This window comes from Aspergillus mulundensis (assembly GCF_003369625.1).
Source record: "Aspergillus mulundensis strain DSM 5745 chromosome Unknown scaffold_5, whole genome shotgun sequence".
Taxonomy (NCBI): Eukaryota; Fungi; Ascomycota; class Eurotiomycetes; order Eurotiales; family Aspergillaceae; genus Aspergillus; species Aspergillus mulundensis.
Genome location: NW_020797893.1, coordinates 823,266 through 839,073, shown reverse-complemented (window position 1 = coordinate 839,073; position 15,808 = coordinate 823,266). Strand labels below are relative to the sequence as shown.

At 50.2% G+C, this 15,808-nt stretch overlaps 4 protein-coding genes across 4 annotated transcripts; 2 read left to right on the top strand and 2 right to left on the bottom strand.

Moving 5' to 3' along the window:
• Window positions 1-261: 261 nt before the first annotated feature.
• DSM5745_05626 (adenosine kinase) lies at window positions 262-1,706 on the top strand (the record flags this gene model as incomplete). Its single annotated transcript, XM_026747642.1, has 7 exons — window positions 262-313; window positions 401-416; window positions 471-624; window positions 688-1,029; window positions 1,094-1,431; window positions 1,486-1,599; window positions 1,664-1,706. 7 exons carry the CDS (start codon window positions 262-264, stop codon window positions 1,704-1,706), a joined length of 1,059 nt encoding a protein of 352 aa, XP_026603474.1.
• Window positions 1,707-2,618: 912 nt separating this feature from the next.
• DSM5745_05625 (uncharacterized protein) lies at window positions 2,619-5,281 on the bottom strand (the record flags this gene model as incomplete). The annotated part of the gene is made up of 5 exons (XM_026747641.1): window positions 2,619-3,635; window positions 3,682-4,229; window positions 4,280-4,870; window positions 4,932-5,065; window positions 5,175-5,281. 5 exons carry the CDS (start codon window positions 5,279-5,281, stop codon window positions 2,619-2,621), a joined length of 2,397 nt encoding a protein of 798 aa, XP_026603473.1.
• Window positions 5,282-7,707: 2,426 nt separating this feature from the next.
• On the bottom strand, window positions 7,708-10,017 carry DSM5745_05624 (uncharacterized protein; the record flags this gene model as incomplete). The annotated part of the gene is made up of 1 exon (XM_026747640.1): window positions 7,708-10,017. One exon carries the CDS (start codon window positions 10,015-10,017, stop codon window positions 7,708-7,710), a length of 2,310 nt encoding a protein of 769 aa, XP_026603472.1.
• Window positions 10,018-12,923: 2,906 nt separating this feature from the next.
• Window positions 12,924-15,715, top strand: DSM5745_05623 (STE11 family mitogen-activated protein kinase kinase kinase; the record flags this gene model as incomplete). Its single annotated transcript, XM_026747639.1, has 4 exons — window positions 12,924-13,075; window positions 13,132-13,205; window positions 13,264-13,415; window positions 13,466-15,715. 4 exons carry the CDS (start codon window positions 12,924-12,926, stop codon window positions 15,713-15,715), a joined length of 2,628 nt encoding a protein of 875 aa, XP_026603471.1.
• Between the last annotated feature and the right edge of the window lie 93 nt (window positions 15,716-15,808).

Below are 15,808 nucleotides of genomic sequence, written 5' to 3'. Positions count from 1 at the left end.
TGGTGGAGTTATGGTAATTTAAAGTTAATAGGTTAAATCAAAATCTATAATTTTTATTAAGATAATATTTTTATATGGGTGGGGCTAACCGACCGCCACCTAGGCGGTCGGGCTCAGCGAAGTGACGAGTAGTACTAATTCTTTTGGTCGACCGGCTCCCCCACCTTCTCTCTCTCTCTCTCTTTCTCCTCATTCTATTCCGCCCCTCTATATACCATAAGCTCCCTCTGTTCCCATTACCAGCACAGATAATCAACAATCATGGCTGCTCCCCAAGGCTACCCTCTCCTCTGCTTGGAGAACCCCCTCTTAGGTGCGTGAATGGATCCCTTGACAGGCCATTGTGAAGTCAAATTTGGCTGGTACACTTTACTGATGAGTTCTTGCTGCTTGATTATAGATATCCAAGCTGTAGGGTATGTTCAATGGCATTGACATGTAGAGATGGGTTAAACTAACAACGGCGATAGTGATGCCGCTCTCCTCGAGAAGTATGGACTCAAGGCCAACGATGCTATCCTTGCCGAGGATAAGCACATGGGTCTCTATGAGGAGTTGCTCCAGGACCGCGAGGCCAAGTTGATTGCTGGTGGTGCTGCGCAGAACACCGCTCGTGGCGCTCAGGTATTCCTAGACTCAGCCGTCTTTGTGCGACCTGTAAGATTGCTAATCCGTCTCTGCTTTCAGTACATCCTTCCTGAGAACTCGACTCTGTACATCGGCTGTGTCGGCAAGGACAAGTACGCCGACATCCTGAAGGAGGCCTGCACCAAGGCTGGTGTTCACACCGAGTACCGCGTCGACGATGCTCAGCCCACTGGCAAGTGCGGTGTCATCATCACCGGCCACAACCGCAGCATGTGCACTCACCTTGCTGCTGCCAACGAGTACAAGGTCGACCATCTCAAGCAGCCTCACATTTGGTCTCTCGTCGAGAAGGCTCAGTTCTACTATGTTGGTGGTTACCACCTTACAGTCTCTGTTCCCGCCATTCAGGCGCTAGGTGAGGAGGCTGCTGCTAAGAACAAGGTATGAGAGGACCGGTTTATCTACATCGGCTTAGAGCTTCACTAATCGGAGTCTGACCGACTAGGTCTTCATGCTTTCTCTTTCAGCTCCTTTCATTCCCCAGTTCTTCAAGGACCAGCTCGACAGTGTCCTCCCCTACACCGACTACACCTTCTGCAACGAGACCGAGGCCGTTGCTTACGCTGAGAGCCACGAATGGGGCACCACCGACATTATCGAGATCGCCAAGAAGCTGGCCCAGCTCCCTAAGAAGAACACCAACCGCCCCAGAGTTGCCGTGGTGACCCAGGGTACTCTTCCCACCGTCACTGCCACCGTTACCTCCAGCGGTGAGGTTGAAGTCAAGGAGTTCCCCGTTCACGAGATCTCCAAGGACGCCATCAACGACACTAACGGTGCTGGGTAAGAAATCGAACTGCCTACACCAAAGATGTTTCTTGACTAACAATCCTGTAGCGACGCTTTCGCCGGTGGTTTCGTCGCCGGAGTGGTGCAGGGCAAGTCCCTTGAAGAGAGCATTGATCTCGGCCAGTGGCTCGCCAAGCTTAGCATCCAAGAATTGGGACCATCGTAAGTTCTTTTTTCCATTTTTCACTTGTGAAAAAGGAGTAGCACTCTGCTAACAAAACCACAGCTTCCCCTTCCCCAAGCAAACCTACACTCCTGAGCGCTCATAGAAAGGCCTCTGACGCATAGCACGCCCGCCATTTGGCAATAAAAACTCTCAACTTTGTTTTGTCATCTAGGATTCAACCTTCTATACCCACGTTGCCTTCGACCTAACGTCTTAGACTTGGCTCTACTTATTCCCCTTGCATTTGCTGTCAAGTGGGAAAGGCGCTACTATTACATTCTTACACTACCTCGACGAAAACATGATAGACAGGAATTGCAGGAAAAGGCGTTCTCAACAACGAATTAATGATGGACTTTGACATAATCTTTTTTGCTTCCTCAGTCTATATTCATGATACATATCTTCAACACTATATGGCAAGTTCATTATTATAATCTCATACGAAAATTTACGATTGAACGAGCTTCGGAAGATCTGATCATTGGTATTTGCTGGCAATTTAACTGCAGTAAGCTAGCTGCAAGAGCAAGAGATAATGGAACATATTGATCGAGGTTCTCCGAAATCGGCTTAGATACTCCGTAAACCCCTCCACGTTGAAGCCCAAGTTCAACACATAAAAAGCATTGAACTAGGGAATCAGAACGCATAAAAACCTCGCTGACTTCACTTCAACTAGGACATCCCAATCCGCATATGTAGCAGCAACAACGCACGGTAGCTTGGGCAAAACGGGCTGTAAGCTCGAGACAGCTGGGCTGCTAGGTTACGGACCGGCAATGACGGGAACCATAAAGATACACCATAGCACAACTGTCAGTACTCGTGCAGTTCCCCTCCCTATAAATGGAAAAGCCTGTCGGTTGCAGCAAACTTCACCGGTTATGCCCGTTTCCCACGACGTTACCTTCTGCATCCTTTCTTATCTGGAGAAAGAGAAGATATCATACCCGTGACGAGGCGCTTAGAAAAGTGTGGTTCTCGAAACACTCTTTTAAAATGTCAAAGCACTTCAGCCACCGTGTCCGAGACGAGGGGATTGACCAATAGCGCCAAACGGAGCCGAGGGCGCTCTCCGAGCACCGTCGAGGCCTGGACTTGAGACGTATCCCGATGAAATGGTATTATCAATGAAAGCATTGTTAGCCCACGACGTGTTATCAAATCCACTTGACATTGGCTGATTGGCAGGTCCGAAGCCTGCAGAGCGAGGATATGCCTGTTGTAAAAAGGGACTCGCGGGCGCGGCTATGCCATATGGATCCCAAGAGGAGCTAGAGAAGCGTTGGTGATATATCGACGGAGCTAGGAATGGGGATATGGGAACATTTCCGTTGAGCGAATTACTCTCGGGCTGTCCTTGCGCAAAAAGACTCTGACGGGGTATCGAGTCGCCTTTAACGGTATCTTGACGCGCGTATCCAAGACCCGGACTGCTGGTGTTTCTGGTAACCATTGATCCCTGAGGATTCTGTATTCCAAGACCAGGCGGAGTGCGTGGAGAAACATCGCGAAATTCTGGAGAGAAAGCACCAGTGCTCCAAATAGTAGGAAGTCCGGGGATCGCAGCCTGTGGCGTAAACGATTGGGACGATGACACACGAGGCAAAGCGGCAGAATAGCTAGCCAAAGGGGGGCCAAGCCCAGGTGGAGCAAGAGGCGTCTGACGAGTAGGGACATTGTCATTTATCGGCGTGGCGTTCGCGACCGGGTCGAATGAGCGATTAGGGACGACTGGGGCATTCTCGTAAGTGTCAGATTCAACCAAGCGCTCAACTCCCTCAACGATCCCATTCATAGCAGCAGACATAGAAACAGACGCAGATTGAGAGCCCCCAAAGGTGCTTCTGGTATCTGTTTGGAAGTTCGCTTCTTGTCTAACCTGCTGGATATCCTCTCGTTCAATGCTTGCGGTGGAGAGCGAGTGGTGATGACCGGAGGGACTAGCGAAGAATTGAGACGGAAGACCATCTTCCTTGTAGATAAACGTCTTCTTGTCTTCGTCGTCAACAAGAGCAATAGGGATTTTCTGAAAAAGTTAGTAGAAGCCCAAAAACTCAGGAACTGTTCCGTACATTGCCCACAACTAAATCCAAGCCGTCAATGACAAATTCCCGGATGCGGTAGAGCATCTCAATGTTAGGGTGGTTTCTCTCAACGCCTGGATCATTCATTGAAGGTTTCTGCTGTCCCTGTGCATCCAAGTACCGACGCGTAACACCTTCGCTAAGCGGCACGAAACACAAGGTCTCTTCGTCTTCTTCAAGGAGATATTCCACCTCTGGGAGATGTACCACGTCAAAAGTGGACGCGAGTAGAGTAAGCGTGTTGGCATAGATCTTCCAAAACTCTGCGAGTTGGACTGCAAGAGGGGTATCTTTCTCCTTGTAGGCGACCAAGTGGCTGCTGACTGTCAATAGCCAAGCGCTATAGTTGCGGAGGGCTGGCAAGATCCGCCGGGCAACAACGGTGACTTTGTCAGCCCCAACTTTCTCTTTATTATTACTGCCTGAATCCTCAACAGCGAACCGCTCAACCTCAGCTAAGAGAATCTGCAGGAGTGTGAAGTATGTTTTGACGTTAATACGTTGGAAGAACAGGTGAGCGTTTGTCCCTGAATTCTCTGCCATTTAGGTTAGTGCAATATATCCCAGAAGATGTCCGGAAACTTACCATTCGACCGATTCCGGGAGGCATCCTCCGCTGCGATGTTGATCAAACAGAACTTTTGCAGAGTTCCCTCCAAGGAACGTTCTTTGAGATCCACTGCCAGCTGATTTAGAACTTCACTTTCGAGTTCATCATGTTCCGTAAAATCAATGCCTTTGTAACACTGTGCATGAAGATAGACAAATAGAGGGGCTAATGCTTTGCCCGGAATGCCAGCATCGCCACGCGGAATCAGCTGCTGTTTTGCCCATAATCCCCTGACCTTTCTGAACTCGATCTCAAGATTGCCCCTGGCACCTGGATGGGGTTCTTGGGCCGAAAGTGCCCTATAGAGATGGTAGGTGGCCTTTAAATGGTTAGCATCAGCAAGTGCAATAACAGCCAACTGATTGTGCGATGCTCCGGAAGCTGGGTAGATCACAGTGGCTAGATCATAGTAGCCGATTGCGGGGCCCCAGTTGCGTTCTTTGGTAACCAACTCGGTTTCGCGGTAACGGGAGAGATCACCAAGACGAATAAGAGTTGCATGGCATGATTGAAGGATGTAATTGCGTAGGATTTCGGAAGGATAGACGGGAGGCTCTGCGGAGAGATCTAATTTGGTGGTTAGAACAGGAAGCTGCGGGGGCAGCCCTAGGAGTAGTCGAGTGCTTACTGTCAAAGCTGAACTTCCGCGCAACCTTCTCCAACTCCGAGATGCCGCCAAAGTGGGACGCCAATTGTTGGATGTAGCCGCGATAGAATCGCTGGCTTGATTTGATGAATTCCAAGTAGTGCTTCTCAAGCTTTCTCCGCTCCACCGGTTTCTTTTTCTTCCCGTTATCCTTATCTTCCCGAATCTAGGTCTCGCACGGCTGACATTAGCGCATGGCGAGCGGAATATTATGGAGTAACTCACGCGGGAGAGCAACTTTCGGAAGCGGGTGTTGATCTTGAGATGCGCCTCCCAGAGGCGACCTTCAACTTCGACGGAGCGGGAGGTCTCAAAGTCCAGGAGGATGGCATTTTGGCAAGCGCTGCGGAGCCTGCGAACGGAGGTGTCAGGTCAGCTGCGCGTAACAGTGGACAGGGCGTGTGAATGGAACTAACTCCGATATGTTGTGGGATATATCTGCAAACGTGGGCTCTTTTTCGGTGAGGAGGTTCAACAGCGCCTTTTCAACGTCGAGCGCAGACCTGAGATATTCCAGCTTCAGTCTCATGTGCTCACCTGTCAAGTTTCACTCAGCGCAAGGGAAGGGTACTGACTGCCACGCATTCTGAAAAATGAGCGCCATGCTCATAGGCAGAGTATTGGTCCGCCTATATCACCCCACTAGTCGCTTCGCCCGTCAGATGGCTGGCTGGAAGTCTGCGGGCGACAGGATCAGTGAACGATCCATCAGTGTTGTCTTGAGGAGCGGCAAAGCGACGATATGGCTCGGGCTGGTCGGAATAGGCGCCAATAACGCGCTACTGTGACTGTAATGTGAGGTGAGGATGCCCTAAGAGGTAGACAAGAGATGACAGCGAGCAAGACGCGGAGGTGTTAAGGCCGCTGTCCATTGACAAGAAAACGGGCTGTACCTTAATTAATCCGAGCGGAAACGGAACTGAAAGTGAGACTGGGATTCACGCTGCTGGTGATTCTCTGTGGCTGGCCAGACGCTGATTGGCCCAGCAGGTGCTGTGGCGGTGCTGGTCTCCATCTGATAATGTACGGAGTTAAGGGTGCGGAGTTAAGAGGACAGTGAAGAGAAACACCATCATTATCTGGGGACTTGCTAGAGTATCATCTTTCAGTACATCTGCTGAGGCTTGGGTCTTGCATGAGAGTATAGGGTATTTTGACTAGCTGATATTGCAGTATCAGGAAACTGTGAATGAACAAAAGTCATTTCACTTACCAGTAGCAGGGGATGGTGGCAGATATCTTCAAGACCTAAATCCTTTGGGTTGACAAACCATGCGGGACACTGGCCATCAAATCATCAAACTTACGCAATAATATTGTCTACCATTCACCACCTGCAAGCCCCCTGCAGAAATGGCCAAACGTTCAAGATCCACGTCTATTGACCCGTCTCCAGAATGTCGGTCAAGATCCTCATCCCCAGACTCGATATCATCATCAGACTCCGCGCCAATTCCGTCCAAGACTCATCTCTCACAGCCCTCAACAAATCTCACTACTGAAGAAGTGATGCGCTGCTCTCTCCCACCGCACAGAGAAACCCTCTCTTTCGCTTCCTACGAAGACTACGAAGTCCACTACCATCAAGCCCACGTCAACAGATGCACCCAATGTGGGAAAAATTTCCCCACGAATCTATTCCTGAACTTGCACATAGAGGAGAACCATGATTCTTTAGTTGCTGCGAGGAGAGATCGCGGGGAGAAAACAGTATGCAAGCATCCCTCTCCAGTCCTAAATATATATTGACAACAACATAGTACGGATGTTTCGTCGAAGACTGCGAGCGGAAATGCTCCACGCCCCAGAAACGCAGAATGCACCTTATAGATAAGCATATGTTCCCAAAGGTACTTCGTCCCATCCTAGGTTCACAAATCACGCCCTTTCCAGAATCGCAGACATGTATTAAAGCTCCCCAGACCTACAACTTCTACATCGTCAACGATGGCATCGACAAGCAGACTTCGATGCTCCGGTCCATGCAATCCCACCGACGTCGTCTGTCAAGTACGCCCTCATCACCGAAAGAAGGCCGGTTACGACACCGCCAGACGTCCATTTCTCAGTCTAGCCCTAACTCCAATTTCAAACCTAACTCGGGCGCTGGACACCAACCCCCTGAATCAGACGAGATGGACGTGGAGGTAACGGAGCTCGAAAAGTCCATGTCTGCGCTGCGGTTTGTCCCTGTTAGTGTAACGAATGCAGCAAGGCGGGCGAAAGGGCGAACGCCGTGAGTTGCCCTGACACGCACCGAAGTAACAAGTAACCCTATATTTTATCAATCACATAGGCCATTCGGTGCTTAGTGATATCAATGCTGCGACAGAATGCAGATCATGTTGAAGTTATATAGTAGAAGGATATATTCGAGGACTCGTGATAAAGGGAATAATAATGTGACACAGGAAAGTCATCCCTCATCAATCTTATATCAGAAAAGAGAAAATAGCAAGAGAAACTCATAACTAGCCGTCATAACCACCGACCCGCGCCGCGCGAAAAGAGACCTAACTATATACACGAAGGAATAAAAAGGCGAATAGATGAGGGTATTAGTCAAGTTGTTTATAAGATGCCATGTGTGACGCAACTTTTCTTATGCTTGAAACATTGTCGTGATAGGTTATACCCCTCGGGCAAGACCAAGCATTGCCGATTAAAAGTATGCAACTACCTTTTATAACCCATGAGTAGAGGCTTGGAATCTCACAAAGTTCATCAATAATGTTCCCAGTGAGCTTCAGTATAGCCACTAGATCTGCGAATCCAATAGATCAGCATAGGCATCCAGGCTTTGCCCAACCAGGTCCACTATGGCCCAGCTTGTATTTCCCTTAAATGTCCTCGCCCATACCCGGACAATGGCGACACTCAGTTGCTTGGCTTTGTAAGGGTTGGCAATGAAATCATATTCAGGCGCTCCCGCCGGATCGACAGCCATGTCTGTCTCGTCCATCATACTCTTGATCCATAAGAGCAGTTTTCTCTCATGCTCCGAGAGCCTTTGCTCAGCTTGGGTTGCTGGTATAGACAGCAGCCATCGACTTAGAAGGAAGGCACATTCCAGGCTGCATAGAGAGTGCTGGATGCTCCAGAAGAACGAGTGAGTCCTTGCAACAAAATCGATGCCAAGGCGCACAGGGATCGAAAGGGCATGTGCAGAATGCAGAAGGGCCATGATAAGACGCGGACTTCGCGCGATAGGTGGTGATTCATTGAGTGCCCTTGCAATCTGGACCGGATCTTGAGTCACGAGGCGACGGCACGGGCCGAGGTCGACATGCAATCTAATGTATGCAAGTCCCAAAAGAGCGGTGGACGTAAACGCGATCGGACCAGCCGGGTTTTGCGGATCAATACTCGACTCAGGGGTGCGTTTCCACAGCGCTTTCCAAGAGCCCAGTGAACTATCTAGGACATTCAGATCGTCTGGCCTAAGACTCGTACCATGAAGACTTGGAGCAGAGAGGCAAAGTTGACGAGCAAAGAAGATTTGTTGGATGAGCGCATGTATCAGAATATAATTCCCGAGAGGCGAGATAGGGGCGGTGTTTGTGATGTTCGACTTGAAGAACAATTTTGTAAAAGCGTCTTGGAAGGAAACCTCCGAGCCATGCCGGGTGCGAAGGAGACGACGCCACTGAGCAGCGTTGCTTGCTTTCCAGATATCGTGCGAGCAGGGCATGTTTAATTTGAGCTCGGCGTTCAATATCAAGGGGGGTATGTTGTACATTATAGAGTGGAGATTGAAGAAGCAGTAAACGATAAGCTTCGTGCGCCTGTTGCATTCTCGCCGAACCCATTCTTCCCAGTTGTTTGGGTCCACGCCAATGCTTGACTCGGTGAGACCATGTTCCCGAACAAGTCTGGCCAAGGTGCTTTGAAGAGACAGAATCTCTCGTAACAGCTCAGGATGCCGCTCCCATGAAGCAAATACTGTAAGCAGCAAGAAAGTCTTGATTACCTCCATGTGTGCATATGAATCTTCAGGAGGTAAACTTGCAGTATCAACCGGATATAGGACGTATGGCTGATGTTGGTGGGATTGATATGGGCTGTTTGAGGTGGCGGACGATCCACGCGAGTTGTGAAAGCCAGAGGAAGGGGATAAGAAGTTCCAAGTAGGAAACTGCACCTGCTTACTGTCTCTCCTCTGCAAGCGCTCTAGAAGAATCGCTTTAGCAGCGTGGAAGAGGTCAAACCCTCTATTATTCTCAAAACGATAGTGGGAGCCGGCGGCCGCCAATGCGAGAGTAAGCTCCGGCGAACACTTCGCAATTGATAGTGTCGGAACATGAATGAAAGGGAGGTGCTCATTCAACCCATTTATATAGCCAGCGAAGAAGCGGGACAGAGCATGTCTTGACGGCGGCACGAATCCCTTTGGGAGGACGTAGGCGAACTCCTCCAATTTGGAGACGAATACCTGACGATCCGCATTAGATATATCCCAAGCTGGCCGCGGACCTTCATCGCCAAAACCCAGACGATCATCCACATCGTGGGCTTCCGGCTGCAGGGATGGCAGCCGAGATCCAAAATTAGAGAACGACGGGGCTTCATCCGCAGCAGTCCTGGGGTCACTCATCAAGTCCGTCCCTAGCCTGGAGCTCTCACGCACTGCGGGCTTCGAATCCATTGGGAGGCTAGTCGGTAACAAGGGCTCTTCTACGCTAGAGAAGATACCGGAGTCCCAATCCGAAGAAAGACCGACGCTCTCCAAGAACACTGTAAAGTCCTGAACCGGATCTCCTAGATCTGTAAGATCCAGGATAGAAGGCTCAACGCCATAATTATCAGTAATTCCTCGTTCTGGTACATGGGAGAGCGGCGGTGGAGGGGGCGGCGCAATTGGTTGCGAAGGCTTCCGAAAATTCTCTAGACTTTCCTGTTGTCCCTCGAGAGCGACGTGACTCGCAGCATGAGATAGAAGGTTCAAATCATATCCCCATGATGGGTTGAAATGGGTGGTCTCCACGATAGGAGGGGGCTGCACCTGGACTTCGGGAGGAGCAGGAACCGGTTGGGTCTGAAGCGGAATAGCATCGGCTAGCTCGAGCATTCGAGACTCATGGTGAGAAGGTTGGACTATTGAAGCTGAAGCTTGCGAGACATCATGGTTGGTATGGTTTCGGTTTTCTCGATTCGCTGCTGCCTCGGCTGGATGGACTAGGCGCTCATGTCGTACAAGTAGATCGCTTTTCAGGAAGAAAAGATGAATAATTAGTGCGAGCGGGCTGAAGTGCAGTGTACCTGGGGACTTACCTCCTTGCGAAAGACTTTGAGCATATGTCGCATGAAAATGGTTTCTCCTTTGTATCTGGGCCGACAAGTTAGCCGGGACATATGCCAAATGAAAAGTGCTCTTCTGAGCAGAATCAGGGTTACTCAACGGGTGCGGAGGTGGCGCTGAAGGTGCTCGAGGCGGGCAAAGGACCGGTTACAGTATTCGCAGGAGAGCGATTTCCGATGGACGGTAGTTGACTTCTTCCTCACTTTCCCCGAATTTGATCTCTCATCGTCCATAGCGAACAGCCTTGGGGTTTTGGAGTATGTCTTCGGTGGACAGGCGCGGGGGAAGGAAAATGCTGTGGGGGGTGAGGGGGCGTCACGTAAGCGCCGAAAACAGATGCATAGGAGCCTGAGGCACCAATATTCTTACTATCGCATCGAGTTGAAAGCAATGATAATCGACTGTCCATTGGATGATGAAATATGACTTTTCGCTAGGCGTATCTGGAAGATACCAAAAGGCTCTGAAGGGTTGATTTCAAGTCTTCAAAGAGGGGACAGAAATAAGAGCCTGGATCGCTGACTCCAGTTATTCTCGTGTTGACCGGCATACAGCTGGAGTACAGCACCCACTGGTGCGGAGATGCTGCTTACCTTGAATCATGATCAGACCCTCTGCGCACCACGAATTGCTCATAGTCTCTGGCCTGCATATAACCGAGGCCCGCATGTACCGATAACGAGTAGCCTTGACCACGGTGCTTAGCGTGGCTAACAAGACAGGGGGACCTTGATTAGATGCAGGCCCGAGGGTGTTAGATACATGCCTTGTGTATGCAGAACCAAATGCATGTATGGGAAGCAAAACCGGCTCTCAAAGGAAGAAGAACAGAAGCATTGAGAGAACTTCGCCTACCGCGCTCTCTTTCTCTCCGACAAACCCCCCTTTCTTGCGGCGCTTTGGTCTTGTGCTTGATATTTCCTGGTTAGCTTTTGACTCAATCTATGCACTACTGAGTCCTGACTCGTCCTTCGGTTCGACCACATTTCGCGGACAACGAAATGAGCCCCATGTCTCTTACACCCCAGGCCCATAACAGCATTAATCCCGCTCGCGACTCGCAACCGCGGACCAATTTAGACTGCTGAATCGGGTTGAATTGCCAAGTGCCGACTGTTGACGCCATCTCCTTACCCTCAGGCTCAACGAAGTAACAATCGCATGCTATGGCTGGTAAGACGAAGACGGCCTCGATTTGTTCCCATATGAACGGAGTATATGCGCTTGACTCCTTCATCAACTATGAACGATAGGCGGAGTCAACCAGGGGCAGTAATCCTGTAGTTCGCAATGCTGTTATATAATCTCCATGATCTCATCTGATCAAGAGCTGATGGGGCCTGCGGGATACTAATACCGCCCGCAGTTCCCCTGCAATACAACCCGAGGACGCGTAGTGCTTGGTTGTTACGCCTGACCATGCATATCTGATTATGAGAAGTGGAATGTGTTGACTGCTCCAGTACCCATCAAACCTCGGTGATGTCCAACGTATTTCTCCATATCAAACTGGATGTGCGGGCTTCTTTGTCTCGTCGATGAGAAGATGCTCCGTGAAGACCAGCCGCGACCGAATGGTGCCAATACAGCAATCGACGAGGATCGAAGCAGGAATCAGTGAAACCTGCGCCGGTTGACAGCCTGTATAGAGTATATTGGCTGGAAAGGGGCATAACGTATGTATATGCTATCAGTCCATGGTTCCAAGAAGGGGCCCAACCCAAGAATAGCAGAGGCGGTGATAGTCTGACAGCCGCCACAGCTTATTGTTTCAGATTCGGCTCTTGACAAATCACTTCCCGCCCGTGCTGGGCAGTATGGGCCGGTTGCGACAGGTTTCTTTTGACAGAGTAAACACTCCGTGGAGGCCCCTCCTGTGTTGCTTGGGCCACTCTTGATGGAGACCAGTTGCTGACGAGATCTTTGCCAGTCCGATCCAACGAAAACGCTCAGATTGAGACAGTCACATGACCCACTTAGCCCAAAGCTGAAACAGTGGAGGAGATCGGGCGGACAGACAGACAGAGGAACAGCCAGAAATAAGACCATGGCCTCCCTTTCCTCTAAAACCCCCTCCGCTGAGAGTCTCAAAGGCGTTCTCAGCTGTTGATCGGCTGCCTCTTCGCTTCAGCGTCTTCTCTCTCCTTTGAGTTGTTCTTTGTTCCTCTCTCCGTCCTTCTGAAGCTCACTGATCGATGGGCGTGTTTGTTCAACGATAGAGCCGATCGTCAGTCTAGTCCCAGGCCCATAGTTCAGACTAGACAACCGCAAGGCAAGACAAAGGGAACCAACACCTCTTGGACAAACCATCCGGAGTCTCTGTGTTCACGTTACCTATAACCACTTTGATTCTCTTCTTTTTTTGGTACGCGTTCCTCAGGTTCAAGCTGCCTGGTTGTTTTTGACGCGGGGGATTCCGGCTTACTCTCGTCATTCCAACCGTCTTTATTTTGCGACAGTGCTAACAGCTTGTTCCTGCGGCTCTAGATACCCTTTGTCATGCATTAGAGACCCTTCAAGCCTACCGAACACGTTCTTTCTTCCAGTTCGGACCGATATCCTTCGCTAGGGATAATTTGCGATCGTCGCTATTCTGGTTGTGATCTGAGGAACATTGCGCTATAAACCCTTATGATATATCCGCCATGCTAGCATCCAAAGCATACGTGCCGCCCATGGGGCTGCCATCGTCGCAAACGCCGACTGCGTCTTATCATACGGCCCCGCAGAAGACCGCAACATTCTCGGAATCACAAACGGGGACAGCGTACACCAGTCCAACCAAGTCGGAGTTTTCGGAAGTCGATGACGGGCTGGATGCTGTGAGGTGCGAAAGTCATGATGGTGCGCGTCGACAAGATCTTGGTTAGCTAATTCCTCTAGGTCTTGGGACGAGAAACAAGTCATTGGGTGGCTCCATAGTATCAACTGTCAGCAATATGAGCCGTTATTCAAAGGTACGCGGCCTTCAGTCACTGATATAAACCATGATTAATGGAGACTAACCGTGCCCAGCAAATAACTTTAACGGCAATAATCTCATCGAATGCGACCAGAAGATCCTACAGGAAATGGGTATTAAGAAGATCGGTGACCGGGTACGGATTTTTGTGGCTATAAAGCAGCTCCGCAACAAGTCGGTGGTCAACCGAAAGCAAAAGAATCTGGTACGTCAGTGCCTATATATCCAATGATCACGTTTACTCATATCCTACAGAGACAATTAGCAGCTCTGGAAGCGGCTCATCAACAAGCTTCGTCTGAATCTTCCCGCTCTTACAACCCGCGTCAGCAAACATCTAGTGCTGGACGTTCATCCAGGGCGGGCGATTATAGCTATGGCAGGCCTACCTCACGACCAGGATCTCCGTTACGGCCACATCGTTATGTTGCCAGCCCTATGGATTCCGGGCGGAAAGACTATTTCTCCAGTGGCTCAGGTTCTGGACGCAACCCTAGCACTCCAGCTGAGCGAACTGCAATGCATCTGAGACAAAATCCTAGCCTTGACGGGATGACAATGGGCTCTTTGCTGAGCAATTCTCCTGTGATCAGAGTGATTTACACCGGTGGTCAAACGAAAGTCCTGGACATCAAGCATTGCAAAACTCCGGACGAGATTATCCTCTGTGTTCTGAAGAAATTGCAACTTCCTGAGCATCAGTACCGCAATTATTGTTTCTATGTGCTTGACGGTCTGGACGCCGATCCATCAAATTGTCGGAGACTCTCTGACCACGAGCTGATGGAGATATGCGAAGGTTTTCACAGGTCGGAGCGAGGCCGGCTTATTCTCCGTAAGATCCATGCTGGCGAACCGGATGCTGAGGAGGTTCACCGTGCATCCCAGCTCGCGCTGGACGAAAGCCAGGTGGCACATATGAATGCCCTCAGCAGCTCAAACATGCGGAACCAAATGAAAATCCAGCAGTTGACGGGCGAATCATGGCATAACATCAGGCAACCAATGTCACCAGTATCTTCGCGTCATAACACGACTCCAAGTGACCACGACATTCGGCCTCCTCAAGTCAACGAACGTGTTTCCAAGCTGCGATCATTCTTCGGTGCTCGACCACCTAGCGAGATGATTATTCATGAAATCTCATCTTACTTCCCTGGCCACCAGAGAGAGGATATTGAGAAGACCATGCGCATGTCTGTCCGCAGATCTCAACGGCTGAGCAGAGCGGCCAGTCGGCTAAGCGTCGTCAGCAATACCAGTTATGCTTCCAGCTTGCGGGATGCACCGCCTATCCCTAGCATCGCCGACACTTGGCTCAATAACGGCGCCCCACCCACTCGAGCCGCACGGCCACTCTCTGTTGTTTCGACACGACCTGGTCTTCCTTCAACATCGTATAGGGATTCGATCGCTTCCAGTTCCCTCCACCCCCTCCAGGAGGAGTCGCCCATTGAGCCGAACCGCAAGTCATACGTGTCTTTCGATAGCGGGTCCGATGACCCCAACAATTCGCGTCACAGCCTTCTGGATGAAAATGCAAGTGTTGCCGCAACAGATGGTGGCTCTTTCAATGAACGTCTAAGCGTTCTTGTGGCTGAAGACGGGGAGGAAGATGACGATGGGCTGGCTGAATTCTTAGCCGGTAACAATTTCGTCAACTGGATGAAGGGATCATTGATCGGCGAGGGTTCTTTTGGCAGCGTGTTCCTGGCACTACACTCGATAACCGGCGAACTTATGGCTGTCAAGCAGGTTGAAATCCCGTCGGCAACGAAGGGTACCGAATTCGACAAGCGTAAAAACAGCATGGTCGATGCGCTCAAGCACGAGATTGACCTACTACAAGGTCTTCATCATCCAAACATTGTTCAATATCTGGGAACTACTGCCGACGATCAGTATCTGAACATTTTCCTAGAGTATGTTCCAGGAGGTTCTATTGCCACAATGCTAAAGCAGTACAACACGTTCCAAGAGCCTTTGATTAAGAACTTTGTGCGCCAAATACTCGCGGGTCTGTCCTACCTGCACAGCAAGGATATCATTCACCGTGACATCAAGGGCGCAAATGTTCTCGTTGACAATAAAGGTGGCATCAAAATTTCCGATTTCGGTATCTCCAAACGAGTAGAAGCGTCTACTGTGCTCGGATCTCGAGCAAGCAATGGTGGGGGCCATATTCATCGACCTTCGCTACAAGGCAGCGTTTATTGGATGGCGCCAGAGGTAGTCCGCCAGACGGCCCATACAAAAAAAGCTGATATCTGGAGTTTGGGTTGTCTCGTTATTGAGATGTTCATTGGGTCGCACCCTTTCCCAGACTGTAGCCAGCTTCAGGCTATCTTTGCCATTGGGAGCAACAAGGCTCGGCCTCCAGCCCCAGAACACGCCAGCAAGGATGCCGTTGCTTTCTTGGACATGACTTTCCAGCTCGACCACGAGAAGCGACCCAACGCAGATGAGTTACTCAAGTCGCCCTTCCTTGCTACGTCACTGAGCTGAGCTTCTTTATGATATTGGATGAACAAATGGGCATTTTCTAGCATTGAGTTTGGAGAATTGGAGTACTCTTTATTGATTGGGTTAATAGTCGTC